Source organism: Neodiprion virginianus, chromosome 2, assembly GCF_021901495.1.
Source record: "Neodiprion virginianus isolate iyNeoVirg1 chromosome 2, iyNeoVirg1.1, whole genome shotgun sequence".
NCBI classification, from domain to species: Eukaryota; Metazoa; Arthropoda; class Insecta; order Hymenoptera; family Diprionidae; genus Neodiprion; species Neodiprion virginianus.
Window position 1 is genome coordinate 41651712 of NC_060878.1, and position 25220 is coordinate 41676931.

General features: G+C 42.0%; 1 protein-coding gene across 2 annotated transcripts in view; it reads left to right on the forward strand.

Moving 5' to 3' along the window:
* The window catches only part of LOC124297576 (cubilin-like), an 84674-nt gene that overhangs the window by 39727 nt on the left and 19727 nt on the right, over window positions 1–25220 (forward strand). For both annotated transcript variants that reach the window (XM_046748750.1, XM_046748749.1), the window contains 2 exons: window positions 971–1135; window positions 22936–23150. In XM_046748750.1, coding sequence (XP_046604706.1) covers window positions 1048–1135; window positions 22936–23150 — 303 coding nt within the window. In that variant the 5' untranslated portion in view covers window positions 971–1047. The remainder of the gene's footprint in view (window positions 1–970; window positions 1136–22935; window positions 23151–25220) is intronic.

The window sequence follows — 25220 nt, forward strand, 5'->3', positions numbered from 1 at the left end:
CGCAAAGGTACTTTTACCGCAATTTGATCCGGATAAATTCAACGCGGTCTCCCAACAATTACCCAACGGAACACGAATGCGCGGAGCGCGAATCACCCTGCAGGTATCAAAAGCCTCTTTGCAGGGCGGAATCATCGATATTGACACGGTATCTGGGAGTGCTTTAGTCATTCGTGAGGTTCAATAGAGTAAAAGCTTGCAGCCTCTGCGCGCTTTCATTCATTCATTCATTCGTTACACAGGTCAGCAGCCAAAAAATTGCACAGGTTTTTTTAATACTTTTTCTTACAGATCACACGTCAGGTTTTTTTTCTTGAACTCGTGGTTGTAGTTTCATTTAGAGTGAAAATCCCTTTTAACTCGAAATCTGGTATCCTTTTCTTGATTCTGAAAATCTTATGCAACAGTGATTTCTTACTTCCATTTAATATGTATTAGAGTGAGACTCGAGAATAAATACTAACGGAGAAACAGAAATTGGAAGGCCGAAGCGTGTTCGGAGAAGTGTAAAAGAGTAGAAGAAAAGGTTTAACAGGCAAAGAGAACGAACACGGAATGTTAAGTACATTTCACGAAGAATTCTTTCGTTTAATTTTTGTACCAAGTATTGTTTAGTTCATTGTAAAAAATGGTGAATTTTTCATTATTGTTATGCTTTTTTTTGTTATCCAAACACCTTGTATTTTGCAAGAATACTGTAACGTAACGGAGGTACATGGAACTAACTTTTGGATTCAGCGCGCTCGAAATCAAAATATTTACCAAAAACATCCCACGCGGCTGAAATGAAATATTTTTTCGCAGATTTGTTTTATCAACGTGGAGCGAGATGCGGTGTGACGACGTAACTGAAATTTTCAACCCTTTAGGTGTTTTTAACAGTTTCTATAACCGTGGATCAAGTTAGATGTGTACCGTAACGTAACGCCGCTAGGTCGGACGATACTGAATAAGGGGTTTCTCGGTGCAGGTGGTCGCCGCAAATGAGGCCTGACGAGGAAGATTGACGATCGGGAACGAAGGAGGGTTCAGAGACGGGACACCCCGATGGCTGCTGCCGTCGTTGGCGGTTGGGGGCTTCTTGCGCTGGCCATACTCACCCTGGCCACCCCGAGTCCTGCAGCCATTCGAAAAAGTAAGTTAACTTTCCGTCTACTCGTCGCGTTCGTACCTCTAGGGATTCGAAAAGCGCCAAATCACCTCGCATCAATTCGAGTTGTACAAACTACAACACCGACCGAGTCGAACGATACGAACGATCAGTATAAGTGAATTATTTGCGATAAGCTTGAAGATTGGAAGTAGACTCAAAGGACTTTATTCAAGTCTCGGCATTATCTTCGACGTCTTGTACCAACGCGAGTTAAACTCGAGTTCCAAGAGCGTAGCGACGGCTAGACGGTATACCTATACATAGATCATACTTTGTACCAAAAGTGCCCTGCTGCAGGATTGTTCGATAATAGTTAGGATAGAGACAAAGGATTTGTTTCGGAGAGTTTGTTGCCCGGCGTTGTTAAGCTTGACGACCATGGTTGACGAAGTTTCGATCGATTGCTTTCAGCTGCGTTAGCTGCGGGAAACAGCTCTATGAAATATTGTGTTACACTTGTTACTCTCCGCGTATACGTATATATACGTGTACGTATGTACGTGCATACATGGGTTTGTGTGTATGCTCGTACTGTGTTCACACAGGCGTGACGGCAGCCGGAGAAATGTGTGCCTTCCGCCTCAAGCCGGCTCTCCAGAAATTATAGTTCGGAGGGTTCCGGTACACATTTCCGAAGTGCGTATACACACGAGTGATTTACCCCTCGTCATCGACATCTATTATACACCCTGCACCATGCACCGTATATCCACCGTTGTGTCTGTCTGTTTGCCCCACTGTTCGTATAATAGATACGAGGACAAATATATTACGCACGAGCCATTTGACGTGCCGCAGGTTATTTTTTACGCCCCTTGGGGGAAGAGTGGAAATTACTCAAACATTATGACATGTTCTGCACGATCGATTATACGTATGCGGGTGAGGAGAAACGTATTACTTTTATGGCAATAATGACATTATAGTAGTAATAATAATAATAATAACAACAACAACAACAACAACAACCACAACAATAATAATAACATTGCTTCGAGGCTCGTAAGAGATCGCGGCAATTTTTTCACAGTATTATAGAATCGTATTTTTTTCCATTACTCTAGAAATTTGAAGGGAAAAACAGAAGAAGATTCTCTACAATTCTCCCGATGTCGTAATATTCACGAACAAGCAAATTCGAAAGTAATTTGACGTGGAATAAATTTATCCGTCTTGCGACGGTGGTGAAGACGATTGAAATGAAGAGAGGGTAAATTGGGGTAAATTAATGAAGTAGAGAAACGTTACGGAAATCGGAGGAAATTTGATAAATCAAGCCGGCATGGCGAATATATAGCTGCAGGATCAGGACGAGTCGAGCGAAACGAATATAATTATGCGTCCGACTGATTGTAGCAGCGGTGAGTGCGAATAGCTTTACCGTTTCGATCTCCAACTCGGTTCTTCCCGGTTGTTCCCCAGCTGCTGCTCAATTGGCACTCAAGATCAGACTTCCCTTTCGGGAATGAGTCTTGATCGCTAAGAAATTCGCGAGCGTTTCATCCCCCCATCGAAATTATCCTGTTTCACCCCACCAGATCAGCGATTCTCGGGGGAGGAAAAGTGCGCCCTAGGACGGGGACTGGTTTCGGGAACGACGGTTAGACGAGGGGCTTTTCGGCGTCAAGTGTCTAGGCAGGCTCTCCCGTTTCAGTCCTGGATCAAGGGGAGGTGGGAGAAAGCCGAGACGAGTCGAGGTCGCGGTTAGAGGGTTTACGGAGTACCGGAGCTAGGGATGCGGGGTGGAAGATGATGGCCTCGAATTTAGCCCTCATGCGCGAGCTAGAGCCACTCGCTGCAAGCTCGCCGGCCCGGGTTTTATTCACAAGCAGCTTACGTCATACTTCCGGCTGTACAGTTCTTCGAGAGTAGGTCGGTACACAAGGTCGGTTCTGGACACAGACTGGCATACCGACGTTTACCGACATTTAGCCAAGACACGAACCTTTTTCTGGTACCTTTGACGGTGGGGAATATCCCCACTCTGGCTGGTTTGAATTCTACAAAAAGGTTTGCGTCTTGGCTAAGTGTCGGTAAATGTCCGTATCGGAATCTGTATCCAGAACCGGGCTTGTATACCTGCTTTCGGGTACGTCGTTCTTTGAAAGTTGGGAAAAGTTCTTTGTTATTTAGCTACATAACGTAGCTGACTCCCTACCGCATTTTGGGTCCGATTGGTGTTTGGCAATAAAGTGCGTCGGTAAGCCCAGAAGCGAGAATTTATGCAGATTGTTGAGAAAAAAATTTCTGAAAGGGTAGCTCCTGTCGTTTTTCTTGCCTGTATAATTCGTTATCTAGGCTGGGTGGAAGGAGTCGGCAAAATCCCTACGTCTTTCGGTTCAGTTAGCGAAGTCGAGTGAGGCGCGTACTGCTTTGTCAGCTGCTAAAAACGTGACGTTCTCACACTGCCTTAAGGGACGGAATCCGGTGACGGCTGCCGCTCGTCGCACACGAACGTTTTACACACCGCGAAAACCGCGCGTCTATTCCAGGATGGAAAAGAGACGAGGAGGATGAGGATCGGGAGGAGGAGGAGGAGGAGAAACGGCGGACGGTTGGAGCTTGGCTGTCCTCCCTTTGCCTCCCAACGCCTCCCTTCGCCTCCCTTCGCCTCCCTTCGCCTCCCTGCAGCCATCGCGGGCACTCGAGCTCTCCCGGATTTGTATTCAGATTTCTCTGCACCCCGAAATCAGACCGGCAGCTCAACCTATACGGAGGAAGTCCTCGCAAGCTCGTTGAAAGGCGAGCCACGCGCGTTCGCGAGGAGACGTGCGGAGGAGGCGCCGTCCACTGAATGGCGACAAAGCCGAGAAAGAGCCGAAGGACCGTGACCTCAATGGCTGGGCTTAAATAGGGCTTTTACGGTGGAAAGTATTTCTCTTTACGGTTTAGCCCTTTCGAGGGAAAGGAAAGAAAAGATAGAGAGAGAGGGAGAGAGAGGGGGAGAGTTGAAACGCCTGCAATTCTGCTCTTCTTTTCCCCCTTTTTCAGATATTCTTTTTTTGTTTCTTCACAATTTTTACCTGAGGAAATATGCCGAGCGGAAAAATGTAGGAGAGACAAAGAATGTATACCCAGAATTCGTTTCAACCTGCAGTCCTTTTGTCTCGGGAAAAATTCGCATGTATCGGTGCTGAACCAAATTTTACGACTAATACCTTCCATTTGTAAAGCCGTCACTCAAAGTAAGTACTTGCCCTCCACGGTCGTATTTAGTCTCGCTGAAGCCTCGTGGATACTCCGAGTTTGTCGGTAATTCTGAGTGTCTCTCCGATTTACTGCGAGCAAAAATTCGGCTTCCTAATTTGTTCTTTTTTTTTCTTCAAACCATCAGGTATCGGGCGCTGGCCATATCCCAAAGCTTCCCCAATTTCCTTCTCAATAAAAGCTATAAATAAATAGAAATCTTGACTGGCAACAATTCTTCGACAGGCAAAAGTCGTAGGCGAATAAATCGCGGGGAAATCCATGACGTGCAAATGGTCGATCCACACAACGAGGGATTTGGTTTTGAGGCAGCGAGGGGCGGAAGGGGAACTCGCGAATGGCGACAAAAGTAAAGGCTAACCAGGGCTGGGATTAACCGGGTATTAAGACGTTCTTAAACGGACTATTTAAGCTCCCGATTAGCACAACACCGGCCAATTTATACCGGGCAAGGATTACAACTTTGTAGGTAATTGCGTTATCCCTGTTCCACGGTTCGCTATCACGTAGGTACATACATACGTTTAACGCGCGCCTACAGCGACGTTACACACCGTGGCTTACGTGTGCGAAGGAATGCAGTTTACCTTACTTCGGGAAATGTGATAGGATTTAGGATCGGCGAGTAGTTACTCTACCACCGCTTGTAGCCGCTGTCTCATACAGCTCTCTCTCACTCTCTCTCCCCCATTCTCTCTGCACAGACTTGGAACGTTCATTGATTCGAGGATGCACGGGACATTAGGGTGGTCCTTAATTAGATGAATTTTTGACGCCCTCCCACCCCCAGATCAACTGCAAATAATTTAAAAACACATGCCTAATTTTTTCAAATTTTTGTCTCAACCCTAAAATAGTCCGCATTTCGACCGAAGTTTCTTATGGAAATAACACAGGAAAAACTGTTTCAGTATATATATTATTGTAAAAGCAATAATTTTCCAAAAAGTCTGTAGGTGCGACGTTTTAGTGGGCATTAGTGCTACTATCTGGAAAAAAAAGATGAGTCCGAATTTTTACTCCTTTCCGACCCGTCTCGCGTGTAAACTTCTACCAAAGATTGGCAAAGGTTTTCACCCGATTTTTTTCCTCCGTTTTCATAATTGAAATTTTAGTTTCTAACACACAACCTTCGCGTCTGCAGCAGGGTTGTTAGGCGCAGACTCTTCACACGGTTGTTAGAGAACTTTTCGAACTCCTATACCACTTACAGTTGAAAAGTGGAGCGAGCTGCCTGAACACGCTTGAGATATTTATAACCCGGCTTATACGGCGGATATTGTACACGATTTTTGGCCGGTTGGGCTGATTTAATCCACGCCGTTATACTTGTGCCAACTTTCTCATATGTATTATATATACCTGGATTTGTTATCATCGAGTCGACAGGAAATCCGGATTTTTATACTGCAGTTTTCAACAGGATTCCAGCGAATTACAAGCGGCGCTCGGAGTTAAAAAATTCAGCTAGATTTCTCGCGTCCAACATAATCGCTCAAGAACTTTGAGTTTTGTAACTGTAACCAGGAAATCTAGGATCTATATAACTATTCTTGTAACTATTGCGAAAATTTTATGTTGGTACAACAATAAATGATGTTGGTGCCTTAATCAATTGAGAAATTACAGTAATTTTGCGTTAAAATTAACAGAAAATATTGCAGTGACAATTAGAATCTTAAAGGTATAAAATATTTACTTGTACCTAGTATCTAACATGAGACGATTGCAATGCTGCACATTCCCGTAGGAAATTATGAAATTAACTTCGTCCATTTCCACGGTGCTGGAATTCAATTTTGGTATTCTGATGGTAATTTGCCATTTAATTCCATCCAATTCTACGATTTTTCCAGTAATCAGGTATTGCACGGAAGGATGTTCGGCTACAGTGATCTATAAGAGTTGGAAATGATACGTTCACATTATGTCATTAAACTGGTATAAGCCAATGCGTGGACTTTATTCTTAATAGCAAATTATGCCGACAGGTTTTTCTGTGGATAAATGATGATTGATAGAGAATTCTATCGACCGATAATTTGACCCTGTGGCCGGATATTGAACCACAAGGATATCGTACATTCCAGCAGTTAACGCCCTTTGACGTAGCAAAGCCACCCGTTAAGACACCGGTGTGGGAAATATCTCTGCTATCCACCGACTAAAACTCGGCGATGTCAAGTTGCCTGTGTAGTATTTTACGTCAGAGTTTCCGTAAATCAGATCAGACAAATCGAATTCTTATATCTTGGAAAGGTTTAAAGATTGCGAATGATAAATGAAAGAATGATAAAATAATGTTTTCTAGAAAATTAAAACTCCATTTGAATGGCTCACGGTTAGATCGCCGTAACTAGTTTTGTGTAACTGTGTTTAAAATATCAATGCATCTTGCTTGTAGCAAAATCGGGCAGGAACTCTAATTACAAATATTTCTGATGTTGTTTTAACGAAATTTTGTAAGATTCTGGAAGCCCCGAGAAACTGTAAATTTTTAATTTTCTACTGAATTTTTTTTTCTTATTAATCGAGTTCAAACAAATAATCGTACATCACTCGATTGACTCGGAAAAAATGAACCCCATAATCGATTATTTCATGTTCTTTTTTTTAAACGGTGCGGTTGAAGCAAAATTTCGTAAATTTCAATACGTAGTCTTAAGACCGGAAAAGTTTTTTGATCATTTATAGTTTCATTCAAAGTATTTTTATCTTTCGCTTATTATATCTAACAGGTACTCGGTAAGTATGACAATAATAATAATGGATACTTTAATCACATAAATTTATGGGAGTAAAAAACAAAAGCCGACTGTGAGATAAAATAATCGAGTCGGTCGATTAATCGATTTGGTCATTTCTGGTACACGATGCAAAGGAAATCATGTAATCTAATCGGATATCGTTAATTCGTATGGATGTTACCCGATCGAAATGGACTCGTCAAATCCGTGGTCTATTCCACAGATAATTCGCGACGCGTGTTCTCGGATGAAATCTTTTCAACGTTGCAGGTAATGCGAGCAAGCAGTGAAGACTGTAGGAAAATCCGCCTCAACTCTCGCCGCGCCTCTTATACTGTCGGGACGTAAATTAGATTCCAAGAGATTAAATTAGGTTTCCTCCACTGAGGTTCGCCCGGCTTTGGTGCGTACCGACCAAAAGTTCCGAAACTGTGGCGAAATCGAGTTTCCACCAATCGTAACGCGAGCCCATCTTATCCACGAATCCCTGACTATATACGGGCCAAGTTTGAACTTTCAGAGTCCTCGGGTTGCGATAAAATAACAGAAATAGTGCAACTCGGTTTCCTATAATCCCGATTCCTGGCGCATCTGCATCTCGGCTTGCCCCAGTTCCGGTCTTGTCTTTCGATTCTTGGTGTCCGACGGAAAGTTTTACCCCCCTTCCTTTATCCTCCCATTTTAAAGTCGAGCTTCCGGATTTGGACGAGCCCAATGATGTACAGAAAGTACAGCCCAGTGGAAAAATTAGGAAAATGAAGAAACGACGAAGTCCATACTCGGAAAGTGAAACTCTTCTAAATACAAAAAAAAAAAAAAAAAAAATCAAGAAACTTAGATTCGATTTGAAATGTAATTTTTTATTCTTAAAAATACTGTCCCGGTTGTTTATCCCGAAGAGAAGAGATCCGTTTTTTAAGAGAGATTCGAAAAAGTGAAATATATACATTGCGTAGTGTAAAAACCCAGTTTGGCATAAATGTTTCATCGTGCACAACTAGGGATAAATTGGGAAAAGAAAAACTGTTAACCTCGTTTTACGGTAAAGAAAATTAATCAATGAGAGGAGGTTTCTACATTTTCCGAAGAGGTGAATACACTTGTCCTCATGATCCCTGAAAAAATTGCTCCGATCTATCCGATACTCCATTGTACGGAAATCTCGGCTGACTCGGCGTGATCGTCGGACGAAATAAGCGATTCTGCAACTCGACGCGAATGCGGAATAGCCGTCGGCTTCCGTCTATCAACTGTCGGCACTCAGCACCGTGTAATACGTATGCAATATACCTGCGTTACATGGCGATGATTACACCGCAGCGAAGCTGAAAATCCAGGCTAAAATATCGGCGCACGCGAAGCAAACTTGCGCCTTCATATCCGCCTGAACGAGAACCAAGCGTCGTTTTAAATTGATCGATTCGACGGCGATGTTATCCTTCTTGTATACATATATACATATAAGTGTACCTGTCACGGAAATACTGCACTACGATTCGCGTGCCGTGATTTAAAAAGTGCTCGGTTTGATTTCCCGCAAAATTATTATACCGTAAAAGAAAAAAGAAGACAAAGAGGGAAGCATCCGAAGCTATCAGCCTCAGTTTACAAAATTATTTCACTCTACGATATTCAGAGGACACACACTAGAAATATGGGACAACACTGGCTTGCTTCCAGATATAGATACGCTGGCTTTTGAGGGTCGAGGAACTTGGCTGATTATGTGTGTGAATATACATGTATATATATATATATTTATATGTATAAAATGTATATGTATATACGGCATCGCGGACACAGTGGAAAGTTTTACGGTTCAGGACTTCTCTATGCAAATATAACCGGTATGCATGGATATAACGAAACTGTTGAGCTTCGGCGAGATTAAATTCAAATTTTAGCGCGGGCCCAGGATTATCCTGGGAGTCTTATCGCCGGTGGGACAGGCCTAAAGTTTCGTCGGTTACAGGCCGACGATGAGACGACGACAAGGTTGGCGCTTTCTTTCTCTTTTTCTTCCTCTTCTTCTTCTTCTTTTTCTTATTCTTCTTCTTCTTCATCTCCCCGGCGTTATTACACCGCGGAAACGTGCAACCCCGTTGGGGACAACCGGATGCTCCTCGGCCCCAGCTCGAGAAGCACATCCAATGTAATATATATCACAGCGGGTAGTTCGGGCCCGCGAACTACTGTGCGAACCGAGTTAAACTTGCCTCACCCGCGGGGCGAGATGATGAATAAATATTAGACGTGGAACGTAATTGAAAATTATATTACCGAGATAAGAGCTGCTGCGCTCTTCTCCTCGAGAAACCCCGATTTTAACGATATTGCAAACTGTGACCTCGAGTTATATGACCATCGTGAATATACGGGAGGGATGCGCAACTACCTCGGTTTCTCCAGTGATGCATCGAACGGTTAAGAAAGTTGGATAATTAATTTACAAGCTTATTATACGAAGGTTTTACTCAAAATGTAAAAACGAAAACTAGCGAAATTACGTACAACAGGCTTACAGATATCGATTTATTATTCCAAAGTGGCAGAGAATCGATAAGTTTATTCGCTCGATTTCACTCTCCGTACAATCATTTCGTTCGGATGATTATTCTTCATTTAAATCGCAGTTTGAAAGTTGAAAAAAACAAAAAAAAATCCACTAGTTTCGTGAATTTCTGAGAATGATAATTTTTAAACGAAAAAAGACAAACTTACAATCTACCAGATTTTGAGGCACCTGAAATAGATTTGAAATGAAAAATCGTTATCCAAGCTTTCGATCGATAATTTCGGTATTGGTTTTCCCGCATTTTCAGGAAAATCACTCGACCTATGGATCTGTACAATAAACTTCGAACTCAGCGACCTCCTCGAAGATTCGCCGGGTGGCGTATCGCAACTCGTAGAAACTACCCCGAGTTTCGCATTATAACAGTAATATTCGACCCACGGCGAGAACGCCGGGTTCCGATAACACTGTTAAACGTCAACCGGCCGGCATTCGAATCACGTTAGCCAGTAAGGCAAAGCCACCTTACACCCGCATTTAACGCTATCGTGCGCATACGTGCATCGCTTCGTGACCGATATTATATAAGGTATGTCGCACGTAGGTAAGTTCGCGTGCAGTGCCCCAGACTTGCCGATACCGGTAATCAGGATAGACACATCCATGCGATAAGCGTTTAACCGCGTTTAGTATTCACTGAAAAGGAAGCGGTGATACGAATTTTTTCGATAAAAATCACCGGTAGATTCGTATAAACGGGAATCATGTTTTTGAATCAATGACAACGGTCGACGCAAATTTTCAGTCTGGGTTCTACATGTCAAATTTTCATTAAGTAAAAATAGTTTTATCAGGTAAAGTTTGCTTTTGTATAAAGTGGAACGATATTACGGATTTTAAGAAAAATCATCTATCTTCTCAAACATTTATTGTGGATAACAGTTAAACTTCAGTATCGCCTTTAAATCACTTTTATTAAAGAATAATAATTAATAATAAAATAAAAATGTGAAAGAATTGATAAACAAAGTTCAAAAATGAGTATTTTTCGTAATTTTTCTATGTTCGTATCAACTTTCTTGTATAGAAGCTCGAGCGTAATCCCCCATCACACTCTCCTTATACCGCCTCTGACAACGTCGTTCAAAGTCAATCGCATCTTGGTGAAAACGTTTTCCTTCTTCTTCTGATCAGGCATCCATATTACCTATAAACCAAAAACTTCAATTCTCATTGATCAACTCAGGAAAAACAAATGCAAACTTTACAAGTAACGAATGAAAATTTTGCTTATGATTCAGCGTATAGTACCAAAATTTATTTATTTAAATACAAACTCAAAATCAAAAAACAAATATTCTTTCCCCACACACAAGAAACGGTCATGAAAAAAGTGAGTGAGAAGTTTCGCCACGATACCATTGAGCCAGTTTTTGCAAAAATTTTTCCAAAGAGAGTCGAACAAAATCCATTCGATTCAATTCCGAGGCCCCACGTATGGAGGAGGACAGAATCCAGGGCGAAAGAATGTTCCCGTTTGTTCTCCCCCCTTCACCGTACTTCGTCCAGGTCAAAATGACAGGGACACGATGCAGAGGGGGTGCGGATGGGGATGATGGGGAGTGAGGATCGCGATAAGCCGTGGGAAAAGGGGAGGGGGGAAGACGATGAAGCGGCGAAGAATGCCCAGACGCAAATGAAATTTGTCTGGTACGTGCCCCGAGGCACGTGACTCGATAACTTCGGCACGCCATTCACGTTCCTCGTCCATCAATATGAAAATTTGACTGCATATTAAGACGAGCTCGTTGGGGGAGAGAGAATGGCTCCATTGATTTTCGAAACGATCGATATAATCTCGACCCAGGTACCTTCCCGCCCGCTCTCGTCTCGAATCCCTTTTAGCCGACGGTTATCCCTGGTGGGCCATTCGTCCTGGACGGAACCGAGGAAACGACGCTACACCGAAGAGCCGTTGAAAGTATACACACCTGATCTCTTCACGGCTACTCATCTCATCCGCCTGTAGGGGCGATTCAATTACACCTATCGCCGAGCATTCGCGAATGGTGTCGCCGTTTGAGGTGACAAGAGCTTTCAAGCTGCATCGAGACCGTCTTCAAGCGACAAACCTTGCGATGCTCGAACCTCATCGGCTGACAAAGACCGTCGGAAATCAGTCGGTTATAATTGAGGCTGAACCGGGCTAACGCTATAAATTGCTCGTGTCCCATCTGGAGTTGAATGTTCTGGATCCTTAGTCGTCCCTTAATTTCCTGCTGTGGATCGGCACGTGCGACGGAGGCCGGGGTCTTTCGTTTCGCCATAATTCACCTCGGGCAAAATTCCCAGTAACCGTTTACTGTAAGCCTGTACTGGGGGAAATTTTTAGCTCCGGTTACCGCTCGGTCCTTAACTATTTTTATTTTTTACCAGAATCGGAAAATATACTTCTGGGTAGAATGTGAAAATTATTTTTGTAGCTGTTACCGGAAAGTCTAGTATCTCTTACTATTCTTTCCCATTACGATCACTGTTAATATATTTTCTTGTAACTGTTGGGAAAATTTAATACTTGTGCAAAGATAAATTGATTTTAAGGCCTCGTTTAACTAAAAAAGTACAGTTAACCGAACAAACTGGGTTTGCTTTGCAATTACCAAAAAAGGATCGACAATAGCGCAAAACGGTTGCGTGTACCTCGTTTTTCGTAATCCCAACAATGTTCAAACAGTTTTTTTTAACGATATCAGTCTTACTGAATTTTTCTAGTTACTGTAACAAATGAAATTTTTCTCAGTGTACGCGTTAGAATATCGGGGGTTTTTTAGAACGATTCTTCGCCCTGAATGCAGTTGTAGCTTTTCGTATAGCTGAGGACAGTAAAATTGAAAGTCAGTCCGGATCGCGTGTCGGAAAGTTTCCAAGTTTTCCACGAACGATCTCCAGCTTATACCTCAATGATATTTGTCGCAATAATTTTATCACATACATACATATAATGAACAAAATTCACAGAAACGAATCGACCCTTACAGACCAGAAAAAAAGACGTCGCGTCTGGATTTTTCCTGGGGTTACATTCGGATGGGACCCTTGGCGCGAAGTGAAAGGAACACATCGTCTAGTTCCAGGGAAAGGAAGGAAAAAAGTAAATAAAAGAAAAATAAAACAAAATAAGTAAAAAGAAAAAAAAAAAAGAAAAAAACAGACACACACGGCGCGAAAAAAAGCAATATATTTCCAACTGGCCTGGGACTTGGTCGTCGCGCAAATCTTTCGCGATGTTTTGACAGTACCTACCTTATCTTCACCTATACCTGCCTTCTTCTCCTTCTTCGTGCCGCGCGCAGCTTTCACCATCTCCTCAGGGATCTCCGAGCCCTGTTTTTCCTCTTTCTTCCCCCTTTATTTTCACCGCGCCGTGATAATAATTCCGAGATTCCTTCGTCTTTGCGTTCTCGGGAAAGAATCAAATCGAAAATTCACCCAACGTCGAGGCTGCCGATTATATAATTCCTTTGCCTTCGTTTCACAATTTTTTCTTTGTTTTACGATTATTATTTTTCTGTTAAACACATGTTTGCAAATTTTTTTTCAATCCGATTATATTCGAATTTATATCACGAGTCGAAGAATCTTTATCATGCAGATGATTTTGTCGTTCGTAAAGGAAAACGCTGTTCTTATGAAGCATAATCTTGTTAATTGGCTTTTATCCGATAAGGGATTCTCAGACTGGCCGTGCGTGAATTTGAAAAGATTTTATTCTCCGCTCTAAGGGTGAGTCGGATAAACGATAGTCTCGATCCGTTCGACTCCATGTTCCCACTTTTCCAGTTTCCGGTTTCCCGGCCGCTCCTCCTCCTGTACAACGATTTGTATTTAGATACCAGCGATTAAACTCAAAGTAGCTTTACATACCGGACGTATTTTAGCAGTCGGCCTTTTTGTCGAGTTTAGCCGAGCAGTCTCGATCCCTTGTCGTCCGTCCGCATTGTGTCCTAGTTTGGGGATATTTGTTTGAAAACCCCATCTCGGGAATTGAGAACTCTGCACGCGAACGGAACATCGTTGAGTTTAAACAATTTTACTCTGTATCGAGTAACGAAATATTCGGCGATTACTTGGGGGAGGGGGGATTTATAGCTTGGACGGTCTAAAATCATAGCTGTTTTCAGGAGTATTTTTTTTTTTTTTTTTAATTAAGAAAATGAAAACACTTCTATCTGTTACAAGTTGGACGGTGATGTCGGGAGATGCGCCACCGCAAAAGCCCTCGAGTTTGGAGTTTGGAAAAAATTATTAGAATTTCTAAAAAAAAATGTGTTTTCGTCAATTTGTAGGGATTTCATTGCTAACTGAAACGAGACATTTTTCATTAGAATCGGCCGAACTTGACGGATCTTTCGATGTGAGAATAGTAAAATAATGTGATTTCTTTGACGTTATTAACAATAAAGTTTAGTCACAGATTAGATTGAGTGTTTCAAAATATTTTTATACACAACACGGGCTATCTTCATTGGAATCGACTTCATTAGCTTCGATCGAACTTTGGAAAGCTTTGATCTACCATGTTTCTCTCTCGTCAATAATTTTCGACTCGACTGTACGTCTGTCATGCATCGTTAAAACAGCGTACCTTGTGCAACTTGTCAAACGTGTAATTTACCCCGCACTAGCATAAAGTGGGCTTTGATTAACGTTCAGAATCTCGATGCCTATTCCTCGTTTCAACTGAGCCAACATCCCTGTTGCTGACCTGACGAGCATTTTTTTTTTTTTTTTTTTTTTTTTCAAGATGTGTAACATCCACATAACGGCGTCGAAAAGCGTGTTGATTTCAACACACTAATTCTTTAATTTACAGGGGAGGTGTTACGATGCGAATTTTTTTTTATTTTCTATTTTATTCTTTGTTTAAAAAAACACGTTTTCTCCCCAACGCATCCCGTGCCGCGTCCCTCAGGGATCGCGTAACAGCTGCGGCTCATTTTGCGCGGCCGACTGATGTTGCAAACTTCCCCCCCCCCCCCCCCCCCCCTCCTTCTGCTCCCACCGGGTTCCCTCACTCTCCTCACTTTCATCTAATTGCAACGAGACCTCGAAGAGCACGGTTAGAAAAATATTTACCAATTACTGTACTGCATTGTTGCTGTAAATGTCCCCCAGTATAAATGCCAGTATAAAAATAAGCTCTCCAATATCGATTGAACCCGCTGATGGGAAGCGGGGGCAAGCCTAGTTAATACTCACTCAGCTGGTTACACTCTTGGATACATACAACGGTATTGAGGTACAAGGTACGTACGGAGCAAGGTCATACCATTTCGATCTGGGTCTGACCCTAGACCTCTCGGATTGGGTTCGCAATTTTTTGTAAGATTTTTCTCACTTTGAAAGTCGCTAGGTTTTTTTTTTAATTTTTTTGACTCGGTTTGAATGTTTTAGAATTTTTTAAGCACGATTTTATCGATCGACACTATTTGAAAATCTGAAAAATCGTGTGTCGGATACCAAAATTTTGAAGCTTATCGCCGGAATGAGTTATATTTCCTTCCTACGTTCTTCACGCTTATTCCGAAGAAAAAACGTTAAAAAAATTAGAAGCGGGAGTTAGTTTACTATGGATGGTTGCCGAAACATTTTCGTACGTCACACCGGATTTTTGAAAATTTATTTCAGATTTTTCGGAATCATCTAACAATTTATAACTGTTTTCATTGGCAAAATAAAGAAGAAGAAAAATCTGTTGCGAAAACTCTCAAGAAACCTTAAAAAATTCGGTGTGACGTATGAAAATGTTTCAGCAGCCATCCAAAGTAAACTAACTCCCGCTTATAATTTTTTGAACGTTTCTTTTTTCGGAATAAGCTTGAAGACAGTAAGAAGGAAATATCCTCCCACTCCGGCTATAAGCTTAAAAATTTTGATATCCGACACACGATTTTTCAGATTTTCAAATACTGTCGATCGATAAAATCGTGTTTAAAAAATTCTAAAACACTCAAATCGAGTCAAAAAAATCCAAAAAAAAACCGAGCGCCTTTCAAAGTGAGAACAATCTTACGAAAAATTGCGAAGCCAATCCGAGAGGTCAAGGGTCAGACCCAGGTCGAAATTGCACGGGTTGCCCCATACGTACATACAGCAGCTCCGCGATCTCGTGCGAGGTGATTATCCGGTGGATCAACTAGACGAGTAGGTGTAGGCATATACAGTAAAGATAACGCGAGCACCTTTTAGAGTTTTATTATACCGCAAAATGAAGGAGGCTATATTTCACCGTGCTGTAAGGTAATTACGCAATCGCGTTGAATTCCCGGAGCCGAACACGCGAAACTCGGATGTTTTGCCGATCCGGTATAACAACTGTAGGTACACACATACTTACTCGACTATAAATTACAACCGAACAGCTATAACTAAAGATCGTTTTTTTTTATCAACGGTTTACCAACTAACGCGAGCCCGGATTAGTGGTACCTGTTTTTGCCCGACGGTTTCGGGATTGCCGATCCCCATTTGGTTCCGTTGCAGAGTGTAAGCTCGGTACAATAGAGGCATTTGCCTTGTTCAAGGGAAATTAATTACCAGGTATGCCTTGGACTCAAGCGCCTATTCCCCCATTAATAGTCTCTAATCTTCTCTCAGCCCCGCAGTCATCTTTCACCGAAGTGCCGCCTATCCTCGACCATTCGACCTTCCCATTCTCTATTTCACACACGCCTATTACGCAGGTGCTCCGGAAACGGAAAGACAGTGTTTGTTATACTTGTAATAATTTCCCCGGTGCGATGGGTCGGTTGATAAGGTGAGTGTCCCAGTTACAGGTTGTATCTGTTTGATCCTTGGTTGTAAGATTACGAAATAATAAATTTACAGTGTTTAAACCTCCGGCGATTCACACTTTAGTCATAGAGAAATTCACAGTCTGTGCCTTCAACTTGTAATTTTGGAAGATACGAGGTTCGGTAATTGGGTCTAAACGTGTCGATCACCGGCACACTTATCTCACATCGCCGTTTGCGTGTCTGTGATTTCTTAATATTGCGCTGCGAAAGGACCGAGGCGAATGAAAAAGGAATGGGAAAAACGGGGTTCAAAGGATCTGTGGTAAAAGCAAACTGTGCCTCCTGCCATGCGTCGTCGGCTCTCGATGGTCGGACTCGAAAATTAGTGTACCTACCCGACTAAATTCCGACGGCTAGACGAATATTGGTAGTTTGATGCCCAGGAACCGGACAATGCTCGGCCATCGTGCGGTGTCATTAGCGAGCGAAAGCAGGAAAACCGGTGTTTCACAGAGCTTGCCGGTGAAGCCGTGTAATCAATGCATGCCGAATAATCCGCCCGCTGCCGGGTTTTTGTCACCGGCGGAACATCGAGCTTAATGGACCGGTCGACACCAGCCATCAACCCTCTGTTTTATCGACGATAAGACACGACGAGCTGCCTGTAACCACTGACCAAACTATGTAATGATCGGTCATCGTTTTGTCAACTTCTTTATTTCCCTCTTTGAATATTACCTCTCGATCGTATCTTGAGTATGCGGATGTGAATTGCTTTTCAAATAATACCCATGACCACCTTGTCGAAACATTTAATCTTTACTTACTCCGTCGTCGATCAATTGAAACTGATTCGTTCGCTTGCTTTTAGATGCAAATTACGAAATCCTTTGATTGAATCGAGTCGAAGGTGTAGGTCAAGTTTCCGTAGATATATTTAATCGACCGAATATGTTGATCCGACAGGTACCGTCGAATATTTGGCAGCACAAAACCACACGTACAACCAAATAGTTGAGTCGACTCAAGTCAAATTAGCAGCCCATGTACATACCTGACTCCCTTCGATCTTGATCATTTTTTTGGTATGATCTCTCTCGGTATTCGCTTCAAATTTTTTTTTAGCCACTGGTGATATTTGGAAGAAAATCGAAAAACAAATTCCAAAATCGACATTTTTAACAAAATGTGTCAAAATTCCCGAGACTCATTTGGTCTGACAAGAACATCATACTAAAAAATGATGAAAATCGAATTTCACGTGCAGGAATGCCCCATTCTATATAATAAAAAAAAGCGAATTGAACCGAACGTTCTATCAACGATGCCGAATCCTTCATCCTACAGCTAGTTGAACTCTCAATCCCCGACACTCGCAATTGTCATACCGACCTGTGTTTGATTTCTGGTCTGCGTTTGCGTTTGCCAAACAACAACAAGAGCTTGCTCCTACGACTCGTCGAGAATCAGGCGTATCTGCGGCCGGGTTGGCGAAGGGTATACCTACTCGAAGGGCGGAGGAAAGAAGGCAGAGGCGGAGGAGGAGGAAGGAGGCGAATACGACTGTCGGGGATTAACCAGTAAGCCCCCGTCGGTTCTTATTCCCTTTTATCATCGAGTCCGGCTCGGCCGGTGTGGGAGCACCTTTACGATCCTGTTGTCGCAACGGTCGCAACTCGAGCACCTTCGAGTCGCGGTTACGTCGCGCACAGCGTGCTCCGTGAAGGGTTGTTGTTACGCGGAGTACTCGCGTGTCTCCGTATTTTGCGAGCTGGTTCCTGCCTCGTCTGGCTCTACCAGCTTTTTCTCCAACGGTCTGGCAGATCGATCTTCGTTTCTCCCATGTGGCCTCTGGAACGGCCGGATAATATAAACGAAGCATTGCAACGCAACTCTCTCCTATATACCTGTGACTTATTGCTAGTGATGTGACGAATACTCGCATCCGTCACGAATACTTCATATTGTCGGAAAAAGAAGAAAAAAAAATACGTTATTTCGATAGCGAACCTTTATTTTACAATCTAACCCAAGCGTTAATTTTTTTTTTTTTTTTTTCTTTCTGTTATCAATTTTTTGTTGAACAATCGAACAAACTATCGGCTTCGTTTCAATCAGCTTGGCAATCTCCGGAATAAGATGGAAACGGCGCTAAGGCGTGGGTGTGACTCGCATGGTGTGCGTACCTGTCAGTCAATCAATTGTCAACTTTCAGCCTTAGAGAAATGGCGCTGTGTTTAAAAATTTAAACGCTTAAAAATTTGCGCTTGTTGTATCGCGAATATCGCTCGAGAAAGAGGGAAAACCGCCCGTTGCTAATCAGCCATTTTACCGATCGAATGCATTTGTATCGTTGATATCGTACTTCGAGTGAAACAGGATCGACGTCGGTTGTTGCGATTTTCTATTATAACAAAATTAAAAAAAACTTGACACCGACAGCTTGATATTATATATAATAAAGTTCATGGAGTTGCGTGGAGTGGATTTTATTACTTTCCATCGAGCGCGGACTGGACGTTTTCCTCTCCCGCTTCGGTCTCTTTATTTCTTTTCTTTTCCTTTATTTTTCCGCCGTTCTTTTTCTTTCCTGCAATTCGTCGTCGCGTTCGCCGCAAGCTACTCAGAAGCACAGTCTCCACTCTGCTCCGAGTGCAATTCGATATACACGTATCTGTAGGGGAAGGGAATGCACAGAGGCAGCAGTCAGAAGCCGGATAAATCGCGATTCTCAAGTATTATATCTATACAGCTTATACACCCGCCCAGCTGATCCTCCGTATCTTAAATTCTCTACTTTATTGCTAATCCTCCGATAGTATCGACATTCTTCATCGTATAGAACCCGGAGTTCTCCTTCCTCCCTTCCTCCGGCAATGACGGGCGTAATTCCACTCGGCTTATACGAATTAATCATGTTTTTTTTCTCCTCATAGCCCCGACCCCAACTTATAAGCTGGGCAATTTCAAGCAGCTACGATGCAAATTGCACTACGCTATTTTTCTAGACTTTGCGAGATGAATAAATCGAAATGTAAGAACACGGCAAGGAAAGAAAAAAAGTCGACGATACTGTACGCAAGTCTAGCCTTGACTGCATTTCCCTCTGATAATATGATAGAGTCAGAGTTTTCTCACCAGCATACCTGACATTTCTTCAAAAAGTGTCTGTTGGCTGACATTTCACCGTTGCGTTATATCTGGGAAAAAAAAAAAAACATAATACTGGAAGACGGTTCTCCAAGTTCATCAGCCGTGTGTATAATAATAATAATCGTAATTTGTTCGAACGAGAAACGGGCTGCAAAATTTTTAAGCTCATCGCTCAACGCCACGTCTTTTTCTGAGCCCTTTCGTCGATTTCTCTTCTATTCTTTTTATCGATATCCTTTTTTGCTCGGCACTCGTCGCACTAAATCCGTGCATTTAACCTTTCAAAATCACGTGGCGAAGGTTTTATTTTTACTGTTCAAAGAAAATAGAAAATTGATTTACTGGCGAAGGGAACATTGTTTCCATTCCAAATAATAGCAGTGAATTACTCTTTCAGTTTACTATCCGAATCGCTTTATTATGTCGCTCGTTCGATCCCCTTGAATTCCGATTGGAGTAGTCTGTTCCGTTTCTGACATTTTTCGACTGTCAGGTTTGGATTAACTTTGAGGTTTTTTTTTTTCATCGTCTGCTACCGCTGCAGCCTCAGGCTTCTTAATCTTTCAGCTGGTCTCGTCAAACGTCTCCTCGTGCGAACGATCTACTCTGTAGGATCTACGGTGAATAAACTCATGGCTCAATATTTACCCGATAGCTTATTTGACGTTGTGAAATGCGAGGTTCAAAGTAAAGCTGCTGCGGAGGGATGAAGCGACCCTTAAACGCTCCGAAGACGATGACAAAAATTCCTCGAGTCAATTTCAATGACGCGAATGTTCATCGATAGCAGTATCAAATTCGGCGACAAGGTTGATTTGCACAATTTCGGTTACCGACTAACAGTGAAATGTGCCAGATGAATGATCGGAAACCGGAGAAAAACTCGATGATTAAATAGGCAAAAAGATGATACTGAATCCGGATGCAGATCAATCTGACAGATTAAACGAGTCCTTTACTTTGATCCTCGGCTGTCTATGGACTAGCGCAATAGAACAGCCATGGCGGCATGAAGAGACGGGAATTTTTCATTCCCTTTTTAGCGGTTCAAAGTACGAGACTATTCGCCATTCGGCGGCGCGACGGTCGACCTGTGAATTTAACGAGCTTTGCTCGGTTTTTAATCACGCGAGTAATCAGGTGCCGAGCTGATTGCCTCCAGTTAACTTAAATTAGCCCGGTTTAACCGTCACCCGCTATTCCAGCACGCGAATATTTCCCCTTTCGCCGTACTCGCTTATAATACGTGTGCATACTGTATAGGAATACAAGGGTATACGATGTGTATATGGGGCATTACACGTCAAATTTGCAACCCGTGTACCTCAACCCCTTCGATGTTGATAATTTTTTAGTATGATGCTGCAACCGATCGAAGGGGGTCTCGGAATTTTGTTCACATTTTTTTAGCCAACAGTGACGTTAAAAAAAAAAAAAAAAAAAAAAACCAATTCCGAAATGCCATATTTTTACAATTTGAAAAAATTTACGTTGACTTTATGATTTAAAATATGATTTTCCCCGATCAAAAAGGATCACGGAATCATGAAAAGAACGCGATTCCGCAATCTATTAAGATCGTGGCGTATGAAAAATAAGATAGCAAAAACAATTCCGACATGAAAAAACTAGAAACTTGCGAACGAAATAGTAAATATTGAGAACACATTACCGTGCCATGCTTAAGAATCATATTTTAAATCATAAGATCGTTGTGAATTTTTTCAGATTTTTAAAAAGGACGTTTCCGGCACTGGTTTGTTAATTTTTTTCTCATGTCGCCGGTGGCTAAAAAAATGTCGAAAAATATTCCGCGACCCCTTTGAGTCGGTTGCAACGTCGTGCTGAAAACTGATAAAAATCCAAGGGACCGAGGTACACGGGTTGCAAATTTGACGTGGAACGCCCCGTATACATATGTGCAGTGTTGCGAGCATACGTGCGGCACACGAACAGCTGTGATCTATGTACACGAGATATCTTCATCCGGGTTTCTGGGGGAGCTGCAAGCGGCTAAGTGCACTGCTGCATGATATGACGCGATATTGCAACCCCCGGAATAGACGCCGCCAGCGTCTTACACAAACAGTGTTTATCGTCGAGCTCACGCGGCTGCACGTGCTCTGGGAGGAAATTCCACGATTTACGTCAACCCATTTTTACCTCAGTTTTATGTATCCGGGATTTTCCTTCGATTTAACAGACGGCGCCGAATTGAAGCGAAAAACAAACGGGACATAAAAGGAGAAATACCTGAATCGAATTCGTTTTGTCCTCTCAGCGAATCATTTATTTTGAAACTGATCTTGATCGGCTTGATTCGAGGCGTCGAAAATATCAATTTCCGACAATTAAAGTTACAACTATTTTATTCAAGGGTGCATGTAAGGGTAAAAGGGTACAATATACGTCTAAACGAGAAAATGATTAGACCAACATCCGAAGAGTTGGATCGAAGGTAATTGAGTTCAATTATCTGAATGAAAGAATCACCGTTATTTGGAAGAGCATCTTAAAACATTATTTTAAATTATTTCACTGCATCGCGCGTACTTTGTTTATTCTTTATTTTTTATTACACGTATAAACCGAGCACAGTGACATTATAGAAACGTGTGATTTACCAAGTTTTTTTTTGGATAGTCGCTAATTTCTCGTTCTGACTGTCCGTCCCATGCATCCATAATTGAAGTAGGTACACTCATTTTCCACCGAGCAGTACGTAGTTACATACCTGGCTTATTCAAACCGATGTTGTACGTATAGAATAGAATCGAACAATCCATTAGCTAATACCGTGCCCGTTAAATATACGGATATACGAATTTCTCCGCATGCGAATGAACGTGTATCAATACGAACGGCTGACTGAGCTACACCGGTCCGAGTACAGGGGAAATGCAAACATCGATACTAATCGAGAAAATTAGACAAACATATTCGTAGAGCCTACAGGTATCACTGATATTCCGACTGATATTATACACCTGTACACGCTCGCTGCGTCGATCCACGCGTTAGCAACGATATTTCCGAAAATTCGTGATAGTTGGTGCAGCGATACTTTTGTCATTCTGCGTATGAAGTTAATAAGGTAAATGTACTGGTTATCGACCTTTTTTGGTTGCGTATCTGTCCGATCCTCGGTTATAGAATTATCAAAAAATAAATTTGCAGTGTCTGATCCTCTAGCGATTGGCTTTAGTCATCGAGAAATTCGCAACTTCTGCCCGTCAATTTCCAATTTTGGTAAATAAAAGTGCCAATAATTGGTACACTCAGCTTACACGGTAGTTTTACTTTTACCGATGTCAAACTTTTGCCCGTCCAATCTCACCGATTCTTCTTGACAATTATTTTCAGCCGAGAGGGACCATTGCAATAAAACTGTGGACATTTACGAAGACGTCTCCAGCCCCGCGGTGACAGCCGCTACTTGGGGTCGACCCTTGACCTGCTGGTATCGCTTTCGGTCATTTCGCGGGACGCCCCGAGAGTGGATTCTTCGTGTACGTTTCAAAAAATTCAAGGTCGGCGTTTTGGCAAACGCGACAACATGCGTCGGGGGATTTTTGCAGGTAAGATATTCACCGACTACTCTGCGATTCAATCGCAGTCGATGGTATAATTTGAAAAATTTCTCATTAACTTTCCCATGTTATACGTACATCCGCAGTGATTATTTTAGCCTCGCGTCTACACCGCGACAGCGGGATTTATCGCATCCAGCTTGCGTTTCACGCTTTTTGCATTTCCCGGGCAAAGTGCGTTTCATCCAGCCGTTGAAAAGCCCAAGTATTTACGGTTTTCAGTGGGTGCAATTAGCTAAGCCGTCAACTTTGAGCGATGCGCTTTTGTGGATAAATTACTAGCGCGGTTTTTGAACGAGTTTCTCGTTTTTTGCCTTGATTCAAATTTTTCCACCGTTTTTTTTTTTTTATACACATTCTACGTAATTTCCCGCTTTCACGCTGCAGCAAGAAAACTAAGTTTAAAAGTACGCGGTTTTACCTCTTTAACCTACATTTTCCCTCTCACCGTGGGATGTATATTATGTACATGTATACGTATACTATGTAACACGATGCACGAAAATTACCTTATCGGTTGCAATCGTATTTTCCACCCCTGTAAGCCCACCTCTCGTTGAGTAATAAATTTTCTCTATTCCCTTTTTTCCGGCTCTGGTAATTAAATATTAACCTAACGGAGGGTGAAACGAATAATTGATAACGTGATACGATTTCTCGGGCGTATAACATTGTACGCTTCGCATAGCTATACACGAAGTCATGCGGGGCTGGTAATATTGAGTTATCTGCATACGCGGCTTGATTTACCTTCGTACCCCAATTCATTACCGCTCTCGTTATATCCTAACACCGAGTTAGTGTCTAATTTTTGGGAAGGCACGCGTACTCGCCGTAAGCCCGAGCTAAAATCTCAATTTCGCCGATTAACGCAACCCGATGATTATCTCCTGCCTGTTTACACCCTCAAATATTTTGCGGATTCGCAATTTTAAGGAGGTCGTCTGGTGTAAGGCTGTTTTTTTAAAGGTTCTTTGGGTGTTTTTTTTTTTAAGGCAAACTGTTGCTACAAAATTTCTCATAATTTTCACATTATATTTATTTACATTTTAACAATCTTTGTGAAATTTTTCGAGTCCGAATATTGAATATAATCTAATGTATAGTGTCCGATAGGAGCGTACGTAAAAAAACAGTCTAGACATGATATCTCAAAAAGCACTGGATCGATCCTGCTTAAATTTTTACAACATTTTTATTATACCTGTACCTCCTTATTGCGTGAACTAGGATAATCGTGATTGCTTTGGTAGTTTTCGTTTTACGAGCTAAACAAATACGAAAAAAATGTAAATTTCAAATGTTTTATCGTAAAACAAAAACTACCAAAGCAATCACGATTATCCTACCTCACGCGATAGGTATAGATATAATGAAGATGCTGTAAAGATTTCAGCAGGATCGGTCTAGTGCTTTTTGATATATCATGTCTACACTTTTTTTTAACTTACGTTCCTATCCGGCAGTGTACATCAGGTTATATTCAATATTTCGTCTTGAAAAAAATCAAAAAGTTTGCTTAAATGTCAATAAATATGATGTGAAAATTAAGATAAATTTAATTTCAATGACTTGCCTTAAAAAAATCCCCAAAAAGTATTAAAAAAAACACCCTACACACCAGACGACCCCCGTAATTTCACAACTGTGAGGCCACAATTCAGCGAAAGAATCGATGTTATTATTATACGCATCGAACAATCAATCTTGGCCCAGCTCCGCTTTTGACGTATATTTGATATCAAGATGAAATATATCACGAATGGAAAAGGAAGTGCTTTGTGGATGTGACGCGGTCACCGTTACTTTTCCACAAATCGAATGATAGACTTGAAAACCACAAGGAATTCCACGTTTCTGCCGCGTCGAAGAGACGGTTAATTCGTTTGCACCGTTCAATCAGCCCACTGATTCGCATTAAAAGCACCATTCAGGGTATCAAAGCTTTCATTCGACACGCAGTTTCGATCCGGTTTTTTTCCTCGAATTACGTACGTACTACGGTATTGCGTTACCCCGCAACATGTAGGCTGATGGTGTAATATGTATTCCATTGTG